This window comes from Theropithecus gelada, chromosome 18 (assembly GCF_003255815.1).
Source record: "Theropithecus gelada isolate Dixy chromosome 18, Tgel_1.0, whole genome shotgun sequence".
NCBI lineage: Eukaryota > Metazoa > Chordata > Mammalia > Primates > Cercopithecidae > Theropithecus > Theropithecus gelada.
In genome coordinates this window covers 6,531,422-6,553,848 of record NC_037686.1, presented here as the reverse complement: position 1 = coordinate 6,553,848, position 22,427 = coordinate 6,531,422, and the positions used below count along the sequence as shown (strand labels likewise).

The window sequence follows — 22,427 nt, the reverse complement described above, 5'->3', positions numbered from 1 at the left end:
ATATGTAAAAACTCAAGAGTAATGCATATGTGAATACGCAATCATATTTGGAAAGATATGCCTAGATAAACGTGTCTTTGATTTCTTCTGTTAGCCTCGTGATACCTGTGACAACCACACTAATCAGCTGGATGGCACCAAGGAAGAAAGAGAGCTTCCAACAGTTATCAAGGCAAGTGGTTCCATGGTAAGTTATAGTTGGGGGGATGGTGGTAGGCATGAAATAAGCCATTTCTTCAAGACAGTTGAGCAAAACTTGAAAAAAGTGCAATATAATTAAGATGGCTGGACAACCACAGATTTCAACATACTTATCTACCTTAGATAATTTTTAAGGAAAATATTCAGTGGTAAATGAGCTCAAGTTGAGTAGGTAACCTCGTGAAAAGGTGCTTAGCATTATTAATGATTATGGAAATGCGAAGAAAGCCACAGTAAGATATTTCTAGATACCCTATGGAATGGCTAAACTTAAAAAGACTGACAATACCAAGCATTGCCAAAGATTCAGAGCAATTAGAACCTTCATATGTTGTTGTTAGGAATGTAAAATGTTTTATCCTCTTGGCAGCATCTTAAAATATTAAGGATATACCTACTATTAAGACCCAACCGTTCTACTCGTAAGTAATATGCATACACACAAACACTTATCCGCAATGTTTATAGCAGCTTTATTTGTAATAGCCCCAAACTGAAAATATCCAGATGGCCATTTGCAGGTAAATGGCTAAAAAAATTGTGGTATGTCCACAAAATGGAATATTACTCAGCAATAAAAAGCAACAAACTATTGATATGCACAACACAGGTGGATCTCAGAATAATTATACTGTGTGAAAGAAGCCAGACCCAAAAATATTTGATTCACACAAAATGATAGAAAATGTAAACTAACCTATAATGGGGGAAAGATGATCATTGATTGGCTCCTGGGGACAGGAGGGAGGGTGAGGAGGGGAGAGAACTAGAGATTCAAAGGAGGCATGAGTCCATTTTGGGGGGTGCTTGTTTTGTTCATTATCTTGACTGTGGTGATGGTTTCATAGGTCTATATAACTGTCAAAACTCATCAAATTGTATGTTATATATACTTTATGTACAGTTAATTGCATATATGATATATCTCAATAATCCTGATTTTAAAAGTCCATTGAATATCTTATAATCTCATTAATAGACAACATATTTATTTTTCAGTAAGCTACTTACAATAAATGGTCTATTTGTGTGTTACGTATGAATGACCCTTGACTCTAATCACACATGCTGCTAAACCCAAGCACTTACAAAATGTTTACAATCCAATCTACAGTAGTCAGAAACCTACCTTACAAATCAATTCCTATGTAGATAAAAGAAGACACCTTCCTTATGTACAGTAAACATAAATGAAATAATCTGTCAAAGTGTTAGTTTATTGAAAATGTAAAACAATCCTTTTAGTTTGTTTCCAGTGTCTTAAATGATAACCAAATAGCTGTACTTGCTATTGATTCATAATTTACTGTCAAATACAATCAGACCATTTGTTAAAAATCAGTTATATCTGTTTGCTTCATATAAAAGAAAATCTAAGGAACTTAATTTTAAGCAAGTAGAAGGGTTTTTTTTAAATCACAAAACTAAGAAATTAATGGCGAATTAACCAAGGCTTGTACAACTGCAAAACAATGTAGTAGTAGCCTTAACACGGACTAACAACTTTTTCCTTTCGTGTTGCTGCCTTAGCACGTGGACTTAATCCTTATACTTACAGGATGCTTAGGAGGCTCTGATACCTTGTTGATACCCGTTAGTGTCCCAAACCAAACTGGGTCAGTTTGCCCATGCAAAATGGAAAGAACACTGAAGCACCAAGTTTTGCAGCAAGAAAGGTTTTTTCCAACTCAAATGGCAAGGAGATAGGAGGAAATGCTCAAATCTGTCTCACTGAGCCGGGGGTTGGAGCAAGTTTTATAGTTAGAGGGTAATGAGGGGTGATCTGATTGGATCTTGCAATAAGGTGATGCCAGGAGGCCTGCTCTGACTGAATCCTGCCATGGGGTGATGCCAGGGCTCAATCTGATTGGATCCTAGATCCTGCCATATGGTGTCTGCTTACTTCAGTCCCTGTTCCTCATTCTGAGCACTTAGGTTCCACCCATGGTTGCATGCTTGGTTCATCTGGTTATGCTCATGTTGTGTGACCTTCAACCTGGGGGTCCATGGTGTAAACCAAAAATAAAATTCTAAGGCCTCCAACTATCTGAATGGACCCCCTTCTCTTCGCCAGGGTATTGCAGAGTTATCTGAAAATCTCATTCAGGCCACAGTGGAAGAGGGGGTTGGACATGCCTCATTATACCCTCTAGCGTTAGCATCAACACAGACCTGAAGTCTGATAAACATTTACTGTCTATTCTCTCTAAAGCCTGCTACTTGGAGGCTTCATCTGCATGATAGAACCTAGGTCTCCACAAACCCTATCATAACTCAGACATTCCTTTCTACTAATAACCAATTGCCAATCAATTTTTCTTTCTTTTTTGAGACAGAGTTTCACTCTTGTTGGCCAGGCTGGAGTGCAATGGCACGATCTTGGCTAACTGCAACCTCCGCCTCCCGGGTTCAAGCGATTGTCCCGCCTCAGCCTCCCAAGTAGCTGGGATTACAGGCATGCACCACCATACCCAGCTAATTTTTTTTGTATTTTTAGAAGAGACAGGGTTTCACCATGTTGCTCAGGCTGGGCTCAAACTCCTGACCTCAGGTGATCCACCCTCCTCAGCCTCCCAAAGTCCTGGGATTACAGGCATGAGCCACTGCGCCCAGCCCATTCAGAAAATTTTTAAATCTACCCATGACCTGGAAGCCCCTGCTTCAAGTTGTTCCACCTTTCCAGATCAAACCACTGTGAATCTTACATGTACTGATTGATGTATTATGTCTCCCTAAAATGTATAAAAGCAAGCTGTACTCTGACCACTGTGGGCACATGTTGTCAGGACACCCTGAGATAGTGTCATGGGCACATCTTTAACCTTGACAAAATAAACTTTCTAAATTGACTGAGACCTGTCTCAGATATTTTGGGTTCACAATGGCAACTAAAAAACAACTCACCACTTAGTTACATAAAAGTCGAACCAGACTGGTCTCAGGGAGGGGTTATATTAGGAACATGTGACAACTGACTGTCCATTTTTAAAAGGAAACCTTCACTCTCGTGGAAAACTTGTACAGTAGAATTTCTCTCTCTCTCTTTTTTTTTTTTTTTTTTTTTTTTGACAAACTGTTACACCCTTAATGTGACTGTAAGTTTTTTCTATTCTTATTTTAGTTGCCTGGACCTCATTCCTTTATAAATAAACTTCTCTAGGTTTTTGTGTTTGTTCTCTCTGCAACTTTTTAAATTTTATAAATTTTGAATTTATTTTGAACTTATTGCTGGAATTCTGAACTTTCACAAAGATCTTCTTTTTATCTTTTTCATCCTGGTCAGCACATAGTGGGTCTTTTCTGTCTAAGAGTAATTTTCTTTCTTCAATTGCTGGATATTTTCTTCTATTATGTCTTAGATTATTTTTCTCCCCACTCCCATCTTTCAAGAGCACATATTGGATGCTTTGCTTCAATTGAATTTGAATATCTCCTAAATTTTATTGAAGGCAGGCCCCTCTGGAGCTGCCTCTGCGAAGACACTAGCTACAGCAAGGGAGGTGCAGCCAGGGTTGTGCCTTCTGTGGGGCCAGCAGGAGCCAGGAGCAGATGGGAGCCCTGCCCCCTACTGAGTTGGCAGGTGGGAGCCCTGTGCTCCCAGGCGCAGCCGCAGTCGTCCACCTGCAGCACTGGACCCGGGCATCTCTGTACCCTTGGTGGCCTGGGAAACCCCTCCTCCCACAGGCTTGGAAGTGCCTGCTCATGCTCCCTGGCCTCTCCCCGCTCCTTTTGCCCACTCCAGTGTGGAGCAAAGTTGTGGCATAGCCCGGGTGCTGTCGCAACCCCACAGGGTGTGCACATGCTCAGGTCAGTGCTTACACTCCAGCCACCTGCTGCCTTGGCCCTCCTCTGAACTTTGGGCACCAACCAGCATGGGAGGGAGGCCAAGGTGGGTGCTGAGGGCAGCTCAGCACAGCTCTGCAGGTACCCCTCAGCAAGAACAGCCTAGGCACTGTGGATGGCATGTTGATGGTGGGAGGCAAACAGGTTGCTGGGCAGAAAGGGTCAGGTACCTGGTGAAAACCCACCTTCAAGCCAGGAACAGCCTGAAGCCAGGAGGATGGGCTGCCAGCTCTGAGTGAAGTCCGCTGACCTGACCGAGGACTTCATTGATGACCATTCAGCCAATTGGGTAGTGCTTTTTCCAAGCCCGCCCATGGCCACCCATGGACCAGTCAGCATGCACTTCCTCCCTTCTGAGCCCATAAAAACCCCTGGACTCAGCCAGTCACACAGGTGTCAGGGACTACAAGGGCTACCTGTTTCAGGTCTCTTCAGGATGACCTGTCTGCAGAAAGGAGCTACCCACTGGGGGTCTCCTGAGAGCTGTTCTGTCACTCAGTGAAGCTCCTCTCTGTCTTGCTCACCCTCCTGTTGTCCGTGTACCTCATTTTTCCTGGACCTGGGACTAGAACTTGGGACCCACCAAATGGTGAGACTGAAAGAGCTGTAACACAAACAGGTCTGAAACATGCTTCCCACTTGCCACATTGTGGGCAAACTAGAAGGAGAGAAGAGCTGTGGCCCTTTGGGGAGCCCAGACCTAGGGGCTCTCTGAGCCAGGGCTGTGACACCCTCTTTGGGGCTCTGCATTTCCTCGGATCTCCAAGCTTCTAGGCACCACCGCATTCCCTGGTGCCCACAGTGGAAGTCATCTGTGGTACACCTGGTCCAGCCATAGCCTTGTACAGAGCCAGTGCCTGTACTGGCACCTGGAGCTGCCTGCCCTGCTGCAGCCGACGTGCCTGGCTCTATGCTGTGGCTGGACCCTGTGCTTGCTCACACACTACTTGCCACTCTGCACCTAGCTTGCCCTTGGCAGGCGTGGGATCTGGGCCAGTAGCACAAGCCAAGTGCAGCCTGCTGGGCCAAGTGGGTGGAATGAATCCAGTGGGCCCGAGCAAAACTCGGACAAAGGCTGCACCCGTCACAGAGGCTTCCGGCTAGAAAAGCGACACCCTGAGGATGCTTCCGACTAGAAAAGCGACACCCTGAGGATTCTGTGAAATTAGCTCATATTACTCTGTTTGCTCTGTTTTCTAGTTTTCTTCAACTTCATGCTCCAGATTTGAAAATTTTTTTTTGGTCATTATTGTATTTTTATTTAGCTTGTCTCACTCTTTTTGTGTTTGGCAAACAAATTATGTCCCAAAGCAATTTTTAATCTCTAATATACCCATTATTATAGCAATATCATCTCAGTTCAAAGCAGCAATGGCCCTTTTAAGTTTCTCAGAAGGTAAGAATTACATTATTTTTAGAAAATCAAATAATTTTTATGTTTTTTTAAATTGAAGTATAACTTACAAACTATAAGTGCATACATTTTAGATGTATAATTCAGTAATTTCAGTTGTGTTTTTGTTTTTTGTTTTTTAGAGACAGGGTCTCTGTTGTCCAGCCTGGAGAGCACTGGCACAATCATAGCTCACTGCAGCCTCAAACTCCTGGGCTCCAATGATCCTCCCTCCTCAGCCTCTCAAGTAGCTGGGACTACAGGTGTGCACCACCACACCCAGCTTCAGTTAATTTTCACAAATGTTATCACCCATGTAATTACAGTTAATCAACATATAGAACATCTCCATTACCCAGAAATTTCTCCTGGGCCCTGTCAGTCAGCGGGCCCCTGTCCTGGAGAAGCAAGCCCAGCTGTGATTCCTAACACCTTAGCTTGGTTTCTCGTTTCATATAAGTCTAATTATAGTATGTTCTTTTATGTCTGGCTTCTTCAATTTATAATAATTTTGATATTCATCCATTTGTTGCATGTTTTAGGAATTTAGTCCGTTACTAAATAATATTCCATTGTATAAATACACCACTATTGATGTTCACCTGATGATGGACATTTGGATTGTTTACAGTTTGGAGTTATTACAAATAATTCTGCCCAGAACATTTATGATACAAATGTAGAATAAAGGATATAAATTCTCATTTCCCTTAGGTAAAGATGCTACATAATTCAGATTGTCAGCAAACACAGCCGCATCTCTCCATCACCCATAGCTGTTAAACTTAGTAAAGAATAATTTAATAGGTAAATCTAAAATAACTAAATTCTATCATTACAAAAGATCTACAGGCAGAAACAACAACAGAAAATCATTTTCTATTGCATATCCTGTGTGGAGGATGTTGTCAACGAAAGCTAGGTCTTCATGGGTTCACACAGAAAAAATAACAGACTCCTGTATAAATATTTTTCCAGTATCAATATAGATATAAACGTTTAGTTTTTTCCAAGTTATTTTGGAAATGTAAACATCGCGTGTAGAGAACGCATTAGCTTTTGGAATGTGTGGCAATCTGTGAGTGCACAGTGGTGTGAGTACCATGTGGTCAGGGACCTGCGTGCCTCCCGCTGGGTGGCAGCGAGTGTTTCCAGGTTTTCGGTTGTGCCTCCAGTGGAGGGAGAGCTTCCGACCACGACTATCAATCCAAGGTGTTTCATCTTGTCCTCCTCCCCAGCCCCTCCCCCAGCCCCGTCTATCAGAATCTTTTACAGCAGGGGGGTGATAGGATTCACCCTACGCCTTCACGTAAGGACACAGTGTGTGAAAGGTATTCTCAAGGCAGAAGCTGTCGGCACATTGCAGGTAGAAGGAATTACAGCTCACTGGGCCTCTAAAGTTTTCTGCAGAGGCATAGAGCTGGACTTTATTGATTTTTCTGATTGATTTGTATAGGAAATTGTTGTATGTTTCCTTTGCAGTTGAGTAGATCTGTTTTCCAGAAAGGCCAAAATTGTTGATTGTGTGTTTGTGTGAGTGAGGGGGGCTTAACTTTAACGTGTGTAAAGGGGATAGGCTGGTTAGTACGCAGGCTCCCCAGATGCAAAACCAAACTAATGAGGGAAATAAAAGCTGATTTCATTTCTTGTTCTCCCCTCCATGTGTTTTTTTGTGGTATCCTGAGTTCCTTCCCCCTTAGACTTCTATACTCAAGCTAGGAATTCATCCATCCCCAAGGCAACAGTTTCATTTAATTTAGATCGCATCTTTTTGGTGTTTTTTCCTTGGGTTATATTTAGTTGCTGTCTACATATTTATGGCGAGAGGTCAGCCTGGCTCCTATTTTTCTAAACATGTCTTAATTATTTGCGGCCGTTTCTTACTCTTTGTTCATTCTACGTTATTTGTTTTTCTCTTCCCTTCCTAGACATTTTATCTTATGTTGCTCTTAGGAAGAGATTTTTAACTTACCAAACCAATCTCATTTGCTTTACACCTACATATTTCTCATTTGGCCTGCTGTGGAATTCTTGGCTGGCTTCCAGTGCTATTCAAAACCTTTTCTTTTAAAAAATATATGTTTTTCTGCCATTTGTAGTTATTTGGGTGGCAGGGGAGGTAGATTGTCAGTTTCACCATATTGACTTAAATTTCTTTTTTTTTTTTTGAGACAGAGTTTTGTTCTTGTCACCCATTCTGGAGCACAGTGGCACAATCTTGGCTCACTGCAACCTCTGCCTCCCAGGTTCAAGCAATTCTCCTGCCTCAGCTTCCCAACATGCATGCACCACCACACCCGGCTCATTTTTGTATTTTTAGTAGAGATGGGGTTTCACCATGTTTTCCAGGCTGCTCTCAAACTCCTGACCTCAGGTGATCCTCCTGCCTCAGCCTCCCAAAGTGCTGGGCTTACAGGCGTGAGCCACCATGCCCAGCCAACTTAAATTTCTTGTACTAGCTCTTGTTTCTTGTTTGTTTCTTTAAAAAAGAAAAAAAAGATCTTTGTTCATTTTGTAAAGTAATGTATAATGTCTCTAGAAAATTGAGAAAATACAGTCAAGCAAAATGAAGAATGCCATTTAATCAAATGCATTAAATTTTGCAGTGAGTTTTGTTGCTGAAGAAAATAATATTCACATCTTAATTTCAGTGGCACCATACTACACTACAACAAAAATCTCTTAGTTCCAGCTTTATTAAAAAACAAAAAACAAACAAAAAAAAACCTTGATACTATGGCTACTAAATTCTATTCACTACAAAAAACAGTCATAGAATCTGCTAAAAAAGATTATGAGATTAGTCCAGTTAAGTTTGTGTTTGGATACATGTAATCAAAAAGTTGGAGTTATTTTGCTTCACATGGAGACCCTTCAGATGGGTGGCCCATGTCTGATAGGCCAGCTGCATGGACACAGCCAGGCTTGCTTTTCTGTCCCTGACTTCTTCCTGGTGCCCGTTGTCCTCATTTGTACAAGATGCTTGGCAGCTCCAGGCTGTCATCTGTGGTCCTATCATGAGCATGTATCAGCTGAACCTGTTTTTTTTCTTAGTAAATATACTTGGTAAAGTTTCACTTACACCTTGTTGGCCACGTGACCCCTCTTAACTGCAAATGAGACTGGAAATCAGGTTTTTTGATTCACCCCAATTCCCTGGAACAAAACCAAGATATTGTTAAGGCAAATAGAGTTTGTGGCAGGCACATCAGTGTCTGCCACAGAGGCCAGTGTCCTTAGAGGGCTAGGCACCTAGGTGGCTCATAGTAATGCTGCACTAGCAGTTGGATGCAATTGTCTATGCACAGGCAGTCATGATTGCATATATTGCCACACATATCTCAGTATGAACACAGAAGAGAATACACAAACACATTAGAAAGTATTTGCCTGAATAAGAATGGTACTTTTATTTCTCCATTTAGCCAGATGATGCTTCTCTCAACAGTACTACCCTGTCTGACGCGTCCCAGGATAAAGAAGGGAATTTTGCAGTTCCCAGGAGTGACTCTGTGGTAAGTCATCCATGTCAGCACAGTTACATGTCAAGGTACAGTTGCAAGTCAATGCAACTAATGTAGGAAGGTAAGAAGAAGCAATTCTTGAAAACATTTAAAAAATACTTGAACTAAGATCGCAAGGAAACCACAGCTGCTGGTAGAATTACTGACTTTGTAAAAATTAGGAAGAAAGAGGCTCAAAATGAAAGAGGACTCCATGAATTAATATATCACTGCAGTGAGAATTCAAAGGATATATATATATCTATCTCAATTTGGAGAAATTTGTTAACTTTGGTCTTCTCGGCTGAGTTCACTTAGAAAAATCCCAGAGGTTTGATGATGTGGCTTAACTGCCATCTTAACCCAGAAGTTCCTTTTACCCACAGGATAAATTCAAAACTTTCATGTTGATATTGAAGACTCTCCACTATGCCTACATTTCCAGCCTTAATTCTCAGGACTCACTCATGCAAACTCTTTGCCTTCAGATGAATTCATTCACTTGGTCTTAAATAGCAGAACTTGTACTTTTGTTTTGTCAAAAATGTTTGTCATTCCCCCTCCCGTCACCCCCACTGCGAATCCCCAGTCAGTGTCTCTGAGCAGGTGCTCTGCAGGGAGGATATTATAGACCCTCCACAGAAGACAGAGACCCCATTAGATGAGGCAGTGGTTTTCCAGTGGCAGGTTGATGGAAGGCAGCAGTTAGCACAATAGCCACTCAGATGGAGGTGGCACGTTCAAAGGTTCTGCTGGGGCAGTTGTTTCTCAACCCCTGTCCATTTCGAGAAACAAGGAGCTGACGACATTTACATGCATGACACATTCCTAGGAAATCTCTGTTGTTTGGGGAGATAATGCTGTTAGCCCCATGTAGATTTGCTTTGTTGTTGTGTTTTTAGATTTTTGTTTATGCTATTGTTTTGTTTTGTTGCACAGTGATCATGTAAGAGGAATAAAATAATGTGAGTGACTTTTATCTTTTACTAATAACTCTGTAGGTTATGGCATAAATAGGCTGAGGGATGCCCACAATATCTGACCCACTGGCTGTAAATCAGCTCTTTCCCATTCAAGACCCAGCGTTGGGATGCAAATGAGTGAGAGTGTCTGTATTTTAGACATCACCTCAAATTCACCCCATTTATTAATGAAAACAAAGTCAGTCATTCACAAAGTCTGGTAACTGTTGGAATAAGGAGTGACCTGCGGTAGATCTTACACAGTTGTGCTGTTCCCTTGTGACTGGGGACTCGTGCTCTGAGGACTTGCCCAAGATCCTTTATCTTCCATCGCAACTTGTGGCACCCATGTGCCCAACAGGCACCCCTGCGTGGCAGCCTCAACTCTGCCTACCTCCTCCCCTCTTCATGCCCATCTCTGAGACCTGTGAATTTCATCATGTAAATGGTTGTAAAATCTTTCTGCTCCCCTCCTGTCTTATACAGCCTCTTAGTACAGAAACTCATCGTTATGCTCCGTACTGCTGAAGCAGCCTCCTGAGTGACCTCCAGACTTTAGCTTTATTCTCTTCAAATCCATCCTTCCCAGAGCCTCAAGTCATTGATCTAAAATACAAGTCTTGCTTACAGCCTGCGGTGGTTCTCCAACACTTTCTAGTTAACGTGGGAGCTCCTGACATGGTCGGACCCCTTGTCGGCCTCTGTAGTTGGCTTTAACACCCCCAGCATTTCGTACAAGCAGCAGCACAGGACTGCATGTGGTTCCACGCACGCACCAGCAGAACTTGAAGGAGGACGATTGTGTGATTGAGTTGCCAAAGAAGAGGATGGTAGGCATGCCTTCCTTTCTAGGTGCTTCCATGGCCACAATTTTATTTCTGATAAGACTGTTGGTCATATTTTTCTATTTCTTTATTCTTAGCTGCGAACTTCTTCGCATCATTGGTTCATTCAGTCATTCACTCAGCAAATTCTTATTGAGCGCATATGGTCTACAAATAGGCTTCTTGCCAGTTTGAGGGTATAAGAGAAAGAAAACGGTCTTTTGTGGCAGTTATAGAGCTGTCCAGATAAGTTAATCACCCAGATTTTGTTTTTATTTTCATTTTGTTTTTTTCTGAAGGTAGATTGAATGCCAGTAATGATATAAATAAAAGTTTCAGCAGTATTGGATCTAAAAAATACCTCACTGGCACTGGCCTTCAACTTACCTTGGATTATTTGTTACTCAGAGTATCTTTTAGAAAAGTTAAACAAAATGGTTATTTGCTGGAGTGGCTCACAGATGCCGAGTTAATGCTTTGGTAACTACATTTAGGGTCCTGTGCTTCTTGGTTATAAGGAACCACAGGGATCCCAGTTTGGTTTCCGAGTCTTCCAGAAGGAGGGATATCCAGTCATCAAATGAAGCAGGGGCCAGGGCTTCAGGGGTCCTGTCTGTGACACCTGTAAAGATAAACTTCTCCTGCCAGGCTAAATTCCTGGGGCCAATTTACTGTCATCCCCGAGACTTCAGGGGGCCCCAGCAACTTGCCCTACTGGAATTTACGTTGTAAAATGGTATGAAGAAGGGAACCTAAATTATCTTTTCCATAAGATAGCCATGACCTAACCCGTATCTTTCCCCTAGTCTTTCATCTTTTCTGCACGTTTGAAATGCCAACTTTATGAGAAGTAAAACCGCCAGGTTTGCAGATGTCTGTCTCTATGGTTTGTTTTTGAAATCTGTTAGAGTAGGTTCCCCCTCATCAAAGTCTGCATTAGAATTTCCTTTGGCCCTTCTTAGAAATTTTTTCTTCCAGGTAAACATAGAAAAAGGCTAGGACTACCCCGTAAAAAATCTTGTTGTGACTTTATTAAGAATTTCATTGAATTTAAAGATTATTGTTGGAGAGAGAATTCACATCTCAAAACATTGAGTCTTCCCATTGAGGAATAATAATTGTGTTTTTCCATTTATTTATGCCTTCTATCCTTCAGTGAGGTTTCATAATTTATTCCTTTAAGTCTTACACACATTTTCACACATGCTAGTTTGCACTGGTATTTAAATCGTAAGATTTTTAATGATATTTTCTAGCTTGTTTTGCAGATATATAAGGAAAGTAGGTTGTTTTGTTTCTTATAACAGTGTCTCCTTTAGCTTCCTTCCTGAAACTTTTCTACTGCTAAAAATTTTTCATTTAATTTTATGACTTTTCTCAGAACTCATCTGCATATACTGAAAATTTTATTGACTCAATATGTAAAATAATTACTCATCTCATTTTTTTCCCTTAGAGGACTGACCACAATCACTTATAACGTTGATTAATAATTATGAGGATCATTTGATAAGTTCTGGATTTTTCTTATGAATTCTTCTAATGTTTCATCATTAAGGAGAGTATTTATTCTAGGGTTCTGAGCCTTATAAATATTTTATCAGGAATGGAGTTTGAATTATATCAAATGATTTTCCAATATCTGTTAAGATGAATGTATTGTTTTCCTTCTTTAATCAATTAATTTAGGAAATTACATTGATAGGTTTTTCTTATATTGAACTATAATTGTATTTCATTTCTTAGATGAACCCAATTTATTGTGTTATGTTATTCTTTTTTTTTTTTTTTAGACGGAGTCTCACTCTGTCACCCAGGCTGGAGTACAGTGGCACAATCTCAGCTCACTGCAAGCTCCGTCTCCCGGGTTCACGCCATTCTTCTGCCTCAGCTTCCTGAGTAGCTGTGACTACAGGCGCCTGCCACCACACCCAGCTAATTTTTTTTTGTATTTTTAGTAGAGATGAGGTTTCACCATGTTAGCCAGGATGGTCTCGATCTCCTGACCTCGTGATCTGTCCGCCTCGGCCTCCCAAAGTGCTGGGATTACAGACGTGAGCCGTCGCGCCTGTAGAATTTGATTCACTGCTGTTTTAGTATTTTAACCTCCGTTCTAGTAAATGGGATTAGTCTATACATACAGTTTATTAAAATTTGTTTACAGGGTTATTCTAATCTTTGTACAAATATGTTGAAAACCCTGGGTTCTTTTCAGTACCTTGGAGTCATTTACTGAACTATGATATAAACATATATAAATCTACACATATTTATAATTTATATATATTTCTGATATATTTAATAATTTGTTTATGAAATCTCCAAAGCCTGGTATCATTGTAGGCATAAAGCTTTGTTTAATTTTTTTTTTTTTTTGATGGAATTTTGCTCTTGTCACCCAGGCTGGAGTGCAATGGCGCGATCTCGGCACACTGCAACCTCCGCCTCCTGGGTTCAAGCGATTGTCCTTCCTCAGCCTCCTGAGCAGCTGGGATTACAGGTGCCCGCCACCACGACCGGCTAATTTTTTTGTATTTTTAGTAGAGACAGGGTTTCACCATGTTTGTCAGACTGGTCTTGAACTCCTGACCTCAGGTGATCCACCCGCCTCAGCCTCCCAAAGTGCTAGGATTACAGGCGTGAGCTGCTGCGTCCGGCTTGTTTATTTTTATTTTATTTTATTTTATCTTTTTGAGACGGAGTCTTGCTCTATCACTCAGTCTGGAGTGCAGTGGTGCGATCTTGGCTCACTGCAATCTCTGCCTCCCAGATTCAAGCCATTCTCCTGCCTTGGCCTCCCAAGTAGCTGGGACTACAGGCGCATGCCACCATGCATGGCTAATTTTTGTATTTTTAGTAGAGACTGGGTTTCATCATATTAGCCAGGCTGGTCTCAAACTCCTGACCTCGTTATCCACCTGCCTTGGCCTCCCAAAGTGCTGGAATTACAGGTGTGAGCCACCACACTGGGCCTGTTTAATTTTTTAATGGGTGTAATTTAAGGGTTAGATTATTTTCTATCCCAATTTGTATGAATTTTGGTAATGTATATTTGCTTTAGCAAGATATACAATTTATTTCGAATTTCAAGGTATGTTATAAATTTATTGTGTGTGTGTGTATACACACACATATACGTGCACACACATATACAAATGTTTATTTACATTATAATTTTAAAATTATCTGTGATGGTAAATATTATTCATTTTTGTTTCTAAAATGTGTGTGTTATGTCTTAATCAGACTGTAAATAGTTGCCCATATCAGCAATATATTTTAAATTAATAAATGTTATTGTTTCTTATTTATTTATTTTTGAGAGAAAGTCTTGCACTATTACCTAGGCTGGAGTGCAGTGGCGTGATCATGGCTCACTGCAGCCTTGAACAACTGGGTTCAAGCTGTCTGCCTACTTCCGCTTCCCCAGTAACTGGGATTACAGGTGTGCACCACCATGCCCAGCTAAATTTTTTTTTTTTTAGGTAGAGATGAGGTCTTGCTATATTGCCCAGGCAGAACTTTATTTTTTAGAGCAGTTTAGGTTCACAGCAAAATTGAGTAGAAAAGTACAGCGATTTCCCCTATCTCACCATTCCTATGTATGCCTAATCTTTCCAGCAGCAATATTTTTAAAGAAATAACTAACTTTATTTAATTGTGCCTATTTTTTCCTATTGCAGTAATTTATTTAAACCTTATTTTTTTTTACATTCTGTCTTGGCTCTACTTGGGTAATTTTTTCTCATCTCTTAGAGTATGAAGATATTTCACTTAATTTTAGTCATTTGCATTAAAGTTAAGAATCTCTGAATAATACTTTGGCTATTCTCATGGATGTCTGGTATTTAATATTCTCATTGTCTTGATATTTAGGTAATAATTTCAGATGTGAATTATATTTTAATTCAAGACATCATCAGAATACCTTTAAATTCATGTTGAATAGATTTTGCAAGTGTTTAAAATGTATTGTGTATTTGTCAGTGAATGTGGCTTCCTTAAGTTGGTCTCTGGGGAATTTGACAGTGTTTGCTAGTTGTGGATTTGTCCATTCTGATCTTGGTTGCAGAACAAGAAGATGAGGAGCCTTACTGTCTTTACTGAATCAAGCACAGGTGGCTTTAGTACATGGCGTCATATAGCACAGAAACTCAAATCATGAGCAAAAAGCAAACCGCCAGTCAGAGATACCAGAAACATATTTTGAGTCAATGAAATTTTAAGTAGTGAACAGAGCATTGAAAATGTTTTGTATAATCTTTATTGAATATGGAGGACATACCAGATAACGTTAGTCAAAGTCTAGTTATAAGAGAAAACTATAGCAAATAGTACCAGGCTCCTACAATTTAAAATTAAACATAATAACCCCTCATACTCTACTTTCCAATCCTAGCTTGGTGTAACTAGGGCAGCAGAGCAACTTTCAGCAGAGGGAAAGCACCCATTTTGATTCTGTCACTTTCCTTAGCAGTGAAAGCCCTGGCGAGAAACACATGTGGTTGAGCACATTAGGGAAACAGTGAGCTCAGTTATGAACAAGCTGGGAAGGTTGCTTTAAATGGGGGTGGTCTTTATATTTAAAATACATTAAAATCACTAGTACAAATACAAAAACAATGCTAGTTGTAATATGATCCTTAATGAGGAACGGATGTTTTAAAATAGTGTATGTCAAACATCTAGCCTTCCTGCTCAATCTACATCCCAACTCAGGTACCATTTACTGGCTGCCACTGTTCCTTCATCTCCACCATGAATCATTCTCCCGCTGTAACACAAGAATGCACATGTGTTTGTCTTGCTCTGTTTTGTTTCTAACCCTGAGGATTCTAAGTCTCAACTCCTTGACCTGACTTTCAAAACCTTCCAGAATTTGCACTGACTCTTCTGATTAATTTATTTCTTGTGTTTTTCTAATACCATGACTCGACTCCCGGTACCCCAGTCTCTTCATGATCCCCGGTGCTGAAATGCTTCAGATATTTCCATGCCTGAAATTTCTGCTTCCATCTCCGTCTGGCCTGAATGCTTCTGCCTGTCTCCTCTGCCTTTGGAAGTCCTTTTCATTATTCCTTAAGTTCCAGCTCAAGTCCAACCACCTCATCAGTGGAAACCTTCTGGGCAGCACCTCTTCCCTCTCAGTCGCTCTCCAATAACATTTGCAGCTGGGATTACAGAAATTAGTTCTTAACAGTGGCTTGATTGTCTTTTCCTAATGCTTTGTAAGTGTTACTCTGTTCTTCTCATTGTAAGTAGCTCAAGAGCAGGGATTATGACTCAAATTTCTGCCTCCCTCAAGAAAGTCCCACAATGATTTACATTACAAAGAGCAGGCACTCATTCAGTACAATTAACTGGCTAGGGGCCAGTTAAACCGTCAGAGAAAATTAAGAAAATGACATTCAGTAGGTTTAAGTATCCCAAACCATCCGTTTCAAGGCCTAAATAAATAAAAAAGTCTTATCAATTTTCAAAAGAATCTTCTCGCCCATAGGTAAGTTATTTCAAAGTCTGACAAAGCATTTCTTTGTTGGAAAACTTAAGGAAAGAGAAAAGTTGTCCACATCTCTTTAAGGATTTGAGTGTGTGGGTAATCTTTATTCCGTGGTGTTACTTGTAGGGCCACCAAAGATCTGCCAGACAATGAACCTGCATGACCCTAGACCTTTTTACAGTTTGTCATTCTTCCACCAATTATAGGAATTGGGCATCTATGTTTCAATAATTGGGCACCTATTCATATGCCATTTACACAATTATAATTGTATCAACTTTTTTGAAATAAAATAGGAATAAAAGGAGATCATGAGACTCAGAATTCAAGACTCCTTTGTGCAACTTGTAGTATCTGATAAAAGACCTTTCATGAAGCAGGTGTTCAATTATTGCTAAATAAATACAAGAATAAAAAAAAATCAGGCTCTAGGGGAAAACATTTTATGTGTGAATAGCATATAAAATATTCTTGATGGAGTAGCAGATTTCACTATCACATATTCACAGATAACTCCCATATTAAAATTTATAAGATTTACATGTAAATTGTTTTGATAGGATTTGTGTGTAAATTTTTACTGATACCCATCCAGACATAGGCAGTAGCTTGCTTCACAGGCCTTTACAAAGATAGATACTCAACTTGTGATCATCCTGCAGAGGAGTTCAGTGCTCTGGCAGGATTTCAATTTAAAAAGTACAAAATTAATTAAGAGGGGAAATTGAATTAGAAAAGATACCTAATATTTTGTTAGTTACTATCACTCTGTATTTTGCTGCGAGGGAATTAATATGTTAATGTTATATTAACATAATATAATTAATATAAGTAAGACAAAAATGCATGAAGATTCATTAACAAATGATATTATAATTATCAAATTATGTGACATCAGGCATCATAATTTCTACATCTTAGCGAGGGTATAAGCAGCAATATCAAATTATGTGACATCAGGCCTCATAATTTCTACATCTTAGCAAAGGTATAAGCAGCAAATATTTAAGAGCTAGGAAAGCCCAGTTATATGGACCTTACATTGTTCCCTTTTGTGAAACCTGTGTAAGCTCACCATCCAAACTGAATGCAGAAACAGGAAATCAGATGCAGCCCCTTCATGAAACCAAGAATGGCTTTTTTGTGTGAAAATAACTGTTGTATACTGCAGAACATAAGTTAGGCTGAAATGTGGGGTGGACGGTATTTATGGTACAGTGTTTTGTATTCATCTTCCTTTGCTTGGCAGGCTATACTTGAGACCATTCCAGATCTCCCAGTTCATTCCAATGGATCACCGGAGCCGGGACAGCCAGTGCAGAACGCAGTCAGTGGTGAGTGGCGTGCCTCCCATTGAACTTCAGCTGTGTCTTCTCGCTTTTGTCCTGGCACTCAGTACAGTTAGCAGTGAATTTCTAAAAGCAAAGTGTAAGTGTGCTTTTCTCCCTGTTGTGATTCTGTCACTTCTAGCACTCACTCCTCCCACCCAACTCCAAACACCCCATTGTGTCACACAAGACAAAATTAACTGAGCCAGATTGGAAGCAGAATCTTTTCCTCCTTCACGACCACCTCATCATGTAGAAACTCCTCCTGTGGGTAGTGTGTTTGCTTTAAAGGCTCTTTCCCGAGTGATGTGGTCTGCTCCACCGTTTCAGGCAGGCCAGGAAGTAGGCCTCTTCTGAGGATCTCTACTTTCTGCTCAGGCATACGCAGCACCAGAGCAGCCTGCCCTGACAGGGCTGCCGGGGACGCTTTTATCTGGACCTCTTCCACTTGAGAGGCGGGCTCCCTAGATGGGCTCTGTATGGAATCTCAGATCCTCCTTGTAGGAAATAAGCCCCTTGATTTCTCAGTTTTTCCCAAAATATGTGCATTCTTTTTGTAAATAATGGAGCCTGTACTTCTTTCAACATTGGCTTCAAAAATCAAAGATGTTGAGGTGATGAGAATGTTCTAAAATTGACCATGGTGATGGTCGTACCACTCTGTGAATATGCTAAAGACCATTGGCAGGTATACTTTAAATGGGCGAATTGAATGGCATGTGAAGTGTATCTCAATAAGGCTGATAAGAAAAAATAAAAAAAAGAAGGGACTTGCCAGACATTCGTATTCTACATCATTCTGTTTGTTGCCATACTGTGACTTAGTTGAAATCATGCCACTAAAAACTAGCCGTCTGCGTGGAGTGGTCCTTGGTTTGGAGCATTGGCCTGTTTAACTGCTGCTCTCCAAAGAGTCTCTTCATAGATGTAGGTAGTTATTAGAGTTCTATTTGTTTATCTTCCTCTGTTTTGAATGCAAGCCCCTGTATAACAAGAGAACATCATAGCTCTCCCTTTGCCATTTTCTTTATTTTATTTTATTTTATTTTTTTGAAACAAGAGTTTCGCTCTTGTCACTCAGGCGGCTGGAGTGCAGTGGTGTAATCTCAGCCCACTGTAGCCTCTGCCTGCCGAGTTCAAGTGATTCTCCTGCCTCAGCCTCTCGAGTAACTGGAATTACAGGTGCCTACCACCATGCCTAGCTAATTTTTGTAATTTTAGTAGAGACAGGGTTTCTCCATGTTGGCCAGGCTGTTCTCAAATTCCTGACCTCAGGTGATCTGCCCACCTCGGCCTCCCAAGGTGCTGGGATTGTAGGCGTGAGTCAGCGTGCCTGGCGTCCCTTTGCTGTTTTCTAAGTTCTCGCTGCGCTCATTTATTATTGTGTTTTTAATTAGCATCTGAAAAAAACTATTCAGAATTTTTATATCTGTTGACTTACAAATTTCTCCACCTAATTTTAATGTAAAATTAACTAAGTTTTTTTAAATTCTGCCTTTTGTTCCTTTTGTTTTACTTGGTAGTCCCCTAGTCAGTGCCTACAGGAGAGGGCAAAAGAGAATGAGTTCTTTTTATAATAAAATAATTATTCACTTTGCATGTGAACAGTTTTGCCAGGCAGTGAAACCAGATGACAAGCTGAAATCTGAATCAGAAATCAGGTTAGGATTGCCCAAATGATTTATGGATTCACTTGTTTTTGCTCAATGAATCTTTTGTCTTAATTTTCTAATTAGCTTGAGAAAAACGTTTTTAAGGGGTACTACTTATCACCCATTCAGCTTTTTCTCAATGTATGTCATACAAGATCAGTTAACCAATATTAAATAACAAATTCCGATTAATTCACCTAAACAGATTTAGCCATGAAATACAAATGGAATTTGAACAAACCTTAGGAGGCAGATATTCCACAGGTGAGAAGAGAAACAAGAGGAGTCAAAGTAGAGAGGAATTCTAGCAGATTCCACCCTTTCTTCCTCTGCTTTAAGCTTCTGCTTACCCATAACAGTGACACTGGGTCTAGATGAGCTTAATTTTAATATCATAAGAATATATATAAATACCCTATTTTGGACTTTCTTTTAATAATCTTCAGCAACTTTCATGAGACATGCAAATCTAAAATTTAAAACACTCAGATTAAATTGTTTGGGCAATGATGATAAAAGTATGACCATGTGGAGGTCTGTGATGCGACATTATTGTTTAACTGAATTCCTCGGGGTGAGTCTGCTGCTTTTCCTTGCATATAAACACTATAACGTGCTTGTGGATTCACTTGTAAATATTTTGAATTTATTTTATAGCAAATAGTATTGATTGATTAAATGGCATATTAAATCGTCTATATTCTTTGTTTTAGATGATGATTATCTAGAAAAGAACATTCCACCAGAGGCTGAAGAGCTGTCATTTGAAGTGTCTTATTCAGAAATGGTTACAGAGGCTCTAAAAAGAAATAAACTTAAGAAATCAGACATTAAGAAAGAAGACTATGTTTTAACTGTAAGCAAAACCTTTCATGATTATTCCAGGAACTTCCTGTGACTTCACAGGACAAAACTAAGATTTCTTTTTTTAAATATCTCTGTGTGTGCACAAGGGGTTTTGGGAGGCCAGGCCTCACACTGTTCATAGTACCATTTCGGGTGTTATTTGGGCACCACTGGTTGTGTAGTGCACAGCCTGCCTGGCTGTACCTGGCATTCCTGTGTTGAGGAAAGTTGTGAGACCGTAGGCGTGAATACTATTTTACAAATGAAATAGGATTCTACCTGGCTTGTGAGCTTTCTTGCACTTTACATTCTTACTTTACTTATACATCAATGCAGACCCTACCTTTACACACTTGTGCCTCTGTAAGCCACGTATCAGAAGAGGGGACTGCAAAAAGTCACAGTCATAAGAGGAAGTGAGAGCTCACGGAACAGACAGTAAAAACACATCAAAACCAATTCAAGAACTTCTGTTGTTACACGATGGGCAAAGAGAGCTATATACTTTGTTACCCCAAAGTCTAATTATTTAAATCCAGAATGTTATATCCAGGACGCCTCATAGAGAACTATGTAACATTGGTCTATTTGCCATTCAACCAATGCATGTGTGAGAAGTTTATCATGTGGAGTCTTGAATACTCTGTGCTGATTAGGGTTGGAGGCATGATGAGCAGGGCCCAGGCAGTTTCAGAGCTAAAAAAATGAGTCATCCAGAAACAGACTTTTTGTACCAGGTAACTTGAACCGTTCCCAAGCAACCATCCCATGACAGAGGAGAGGAAGAAGGAGGGAAGAACTCTCGGACTCACCGAGTGCCTTCTACAGGCATGACACTGAACTAGGTATTCTATTAATAATGTAAGGTGGACCCTGGTGACTATTCCCATTTTACAGCTGAGGAAACTGAGGCCCAGAAAGGCTGAGTAACATGTCCAAAGCCCGCAGCTAGTGGGAAGCAGAAATAGGATTTGAAACTAAGTGTGTCCCACTTTAAAACCCTTCCTGGTCATTAAGCAGTCTCCAGGTTAGAGGGCAACGTGTGGTGGTCTAGGGAAAAGAGAGAAGCCTGCAGGACTCTGGTTTCAGGGGGAGCCCCTCCTTATCTTAAAGAGAGGCACCCAAGAGAGGATGCTGGCCTTGGCATCTCCTCATTGAAGCCAGCTCCTTCTGAGGTTTGGCTCTTCCCATGAAGAACTTTGCATAGGATTTAGCACATAGTAGTTGGTCAATAAATGATTGCAATTTTTGTTTCTGTTGTTGTTACGTATTACTGATATATGAGGACTTAGCCTCAAAAAGAAGGTAAACTAGCTAAGCGTTTAATAGCACAAGGCATGCCCCAAACCACATCCTACATTTTGTTTTATTTTTAAATACTTGAGGTTCCAAGGAGCAATTATTGAATGAATAAAGGAATGAATTAATGGATAGATTCTTTGACTACCCCAGGGAAGCTCCAATTTGGGAAACTGCTTTGGAAAATGTGAACTTAAAGCTTTATAATTTAAATTTAAGTGTTTATAATTTTATCTATGGGTTTGGGTTTTTTTTGTTTACTTCAGCATTTTTTTCAATACCACTCTTTCTGAGGGCAAAGTGAACCTGTGGGTATTACATAAGAACAATCTTTTGCTTCTAAAAGGTCTTGCTGCTTACATTCATCACAATATTTCTGCATCGTTGGAGGATTTGCTGCTGTTGTTGTTTTAGTGTCTTTTGTTTCTTAGTGCGAAAATGGAGAATATGTCAGTCTCATTGTCTTCAAAATCATAGTAGGATTATTTGCACTTTCTCTGTATTTTGCTTTTTTAAGAATTTGGAATCATTTAAATTTAATTTTTATGGTAGAATAGCTGTTGTCTCAGCAAGCATATATAATCAGTTTAAACTGGGAGTTTCCTAAAGTGTGCAGTATGGGATAGATAAACCTTGATTTAAAGATTGACTGTCCAAGAAGGAAAAAAAAACACGTTTGGAGCTCTCCTGGGATATACCTTAGGTGTGTTTCCTGGTATGTGTGTGTCACATGTAGTTCCAATTAAGGGCCATGTTGTGTGCATTCCATGTGGTGCCTGACATATATGTTGTTTGACTATATCGGGTGTTCCTTGTAAAGAAGGCAGTCCTCGCAGTTGCGATGGCAATGTTATCATATACTTTAGACGGCTGTTTTGCTTCTAATTAGCATAGTGGTGATCTGCAAATGTTCTAAACCACATATTCATATTTCTAGGATGCAGCATGCTCCTTAGAGATATTTTGCAAAGAACATGTTCTACTGCATAGATTTAGAGTGTCCAGGTGGCATTTGAGTGAAGGTATAATAATTTTCCTTTACCAGAAAAAATAAATGCCTTCACTGTGTGTTTTAG

The 22,427-nt window shown here is 40.1% G+C and overlaps 1 protein-coding gene across 1 annotated transcript in view; it reads left to right on the top strand.

Annotated features, from left to right (window-relative positions):
• Nucleotides 1-22,427, top strand: part of ARHGAP28 (Rho GTPase activating protein 28) — a 199,798-nt gene that overhangs the window by 140,240 nt on the left and 37,131 nt on the right. The window contains exons 4-7 of the mRNA XM_025365097.1: nt 95-187; nt 8,863-8,952; nt 17,476-17,560; nt 19,920-20,062. Of these exons, the coding sequence (XP_025220882.1) occupies nt 95-187; nt 8,863-8,952; nt 17,476-17,560; nt 19,920-20,062 (411 nt within the window). The remainder of the gene's footprint in view (nt 1-94; nt 188-8,862; nt 8,953-17,475; nt 17,561-19,919; nt 20,063-22,427) is intronic.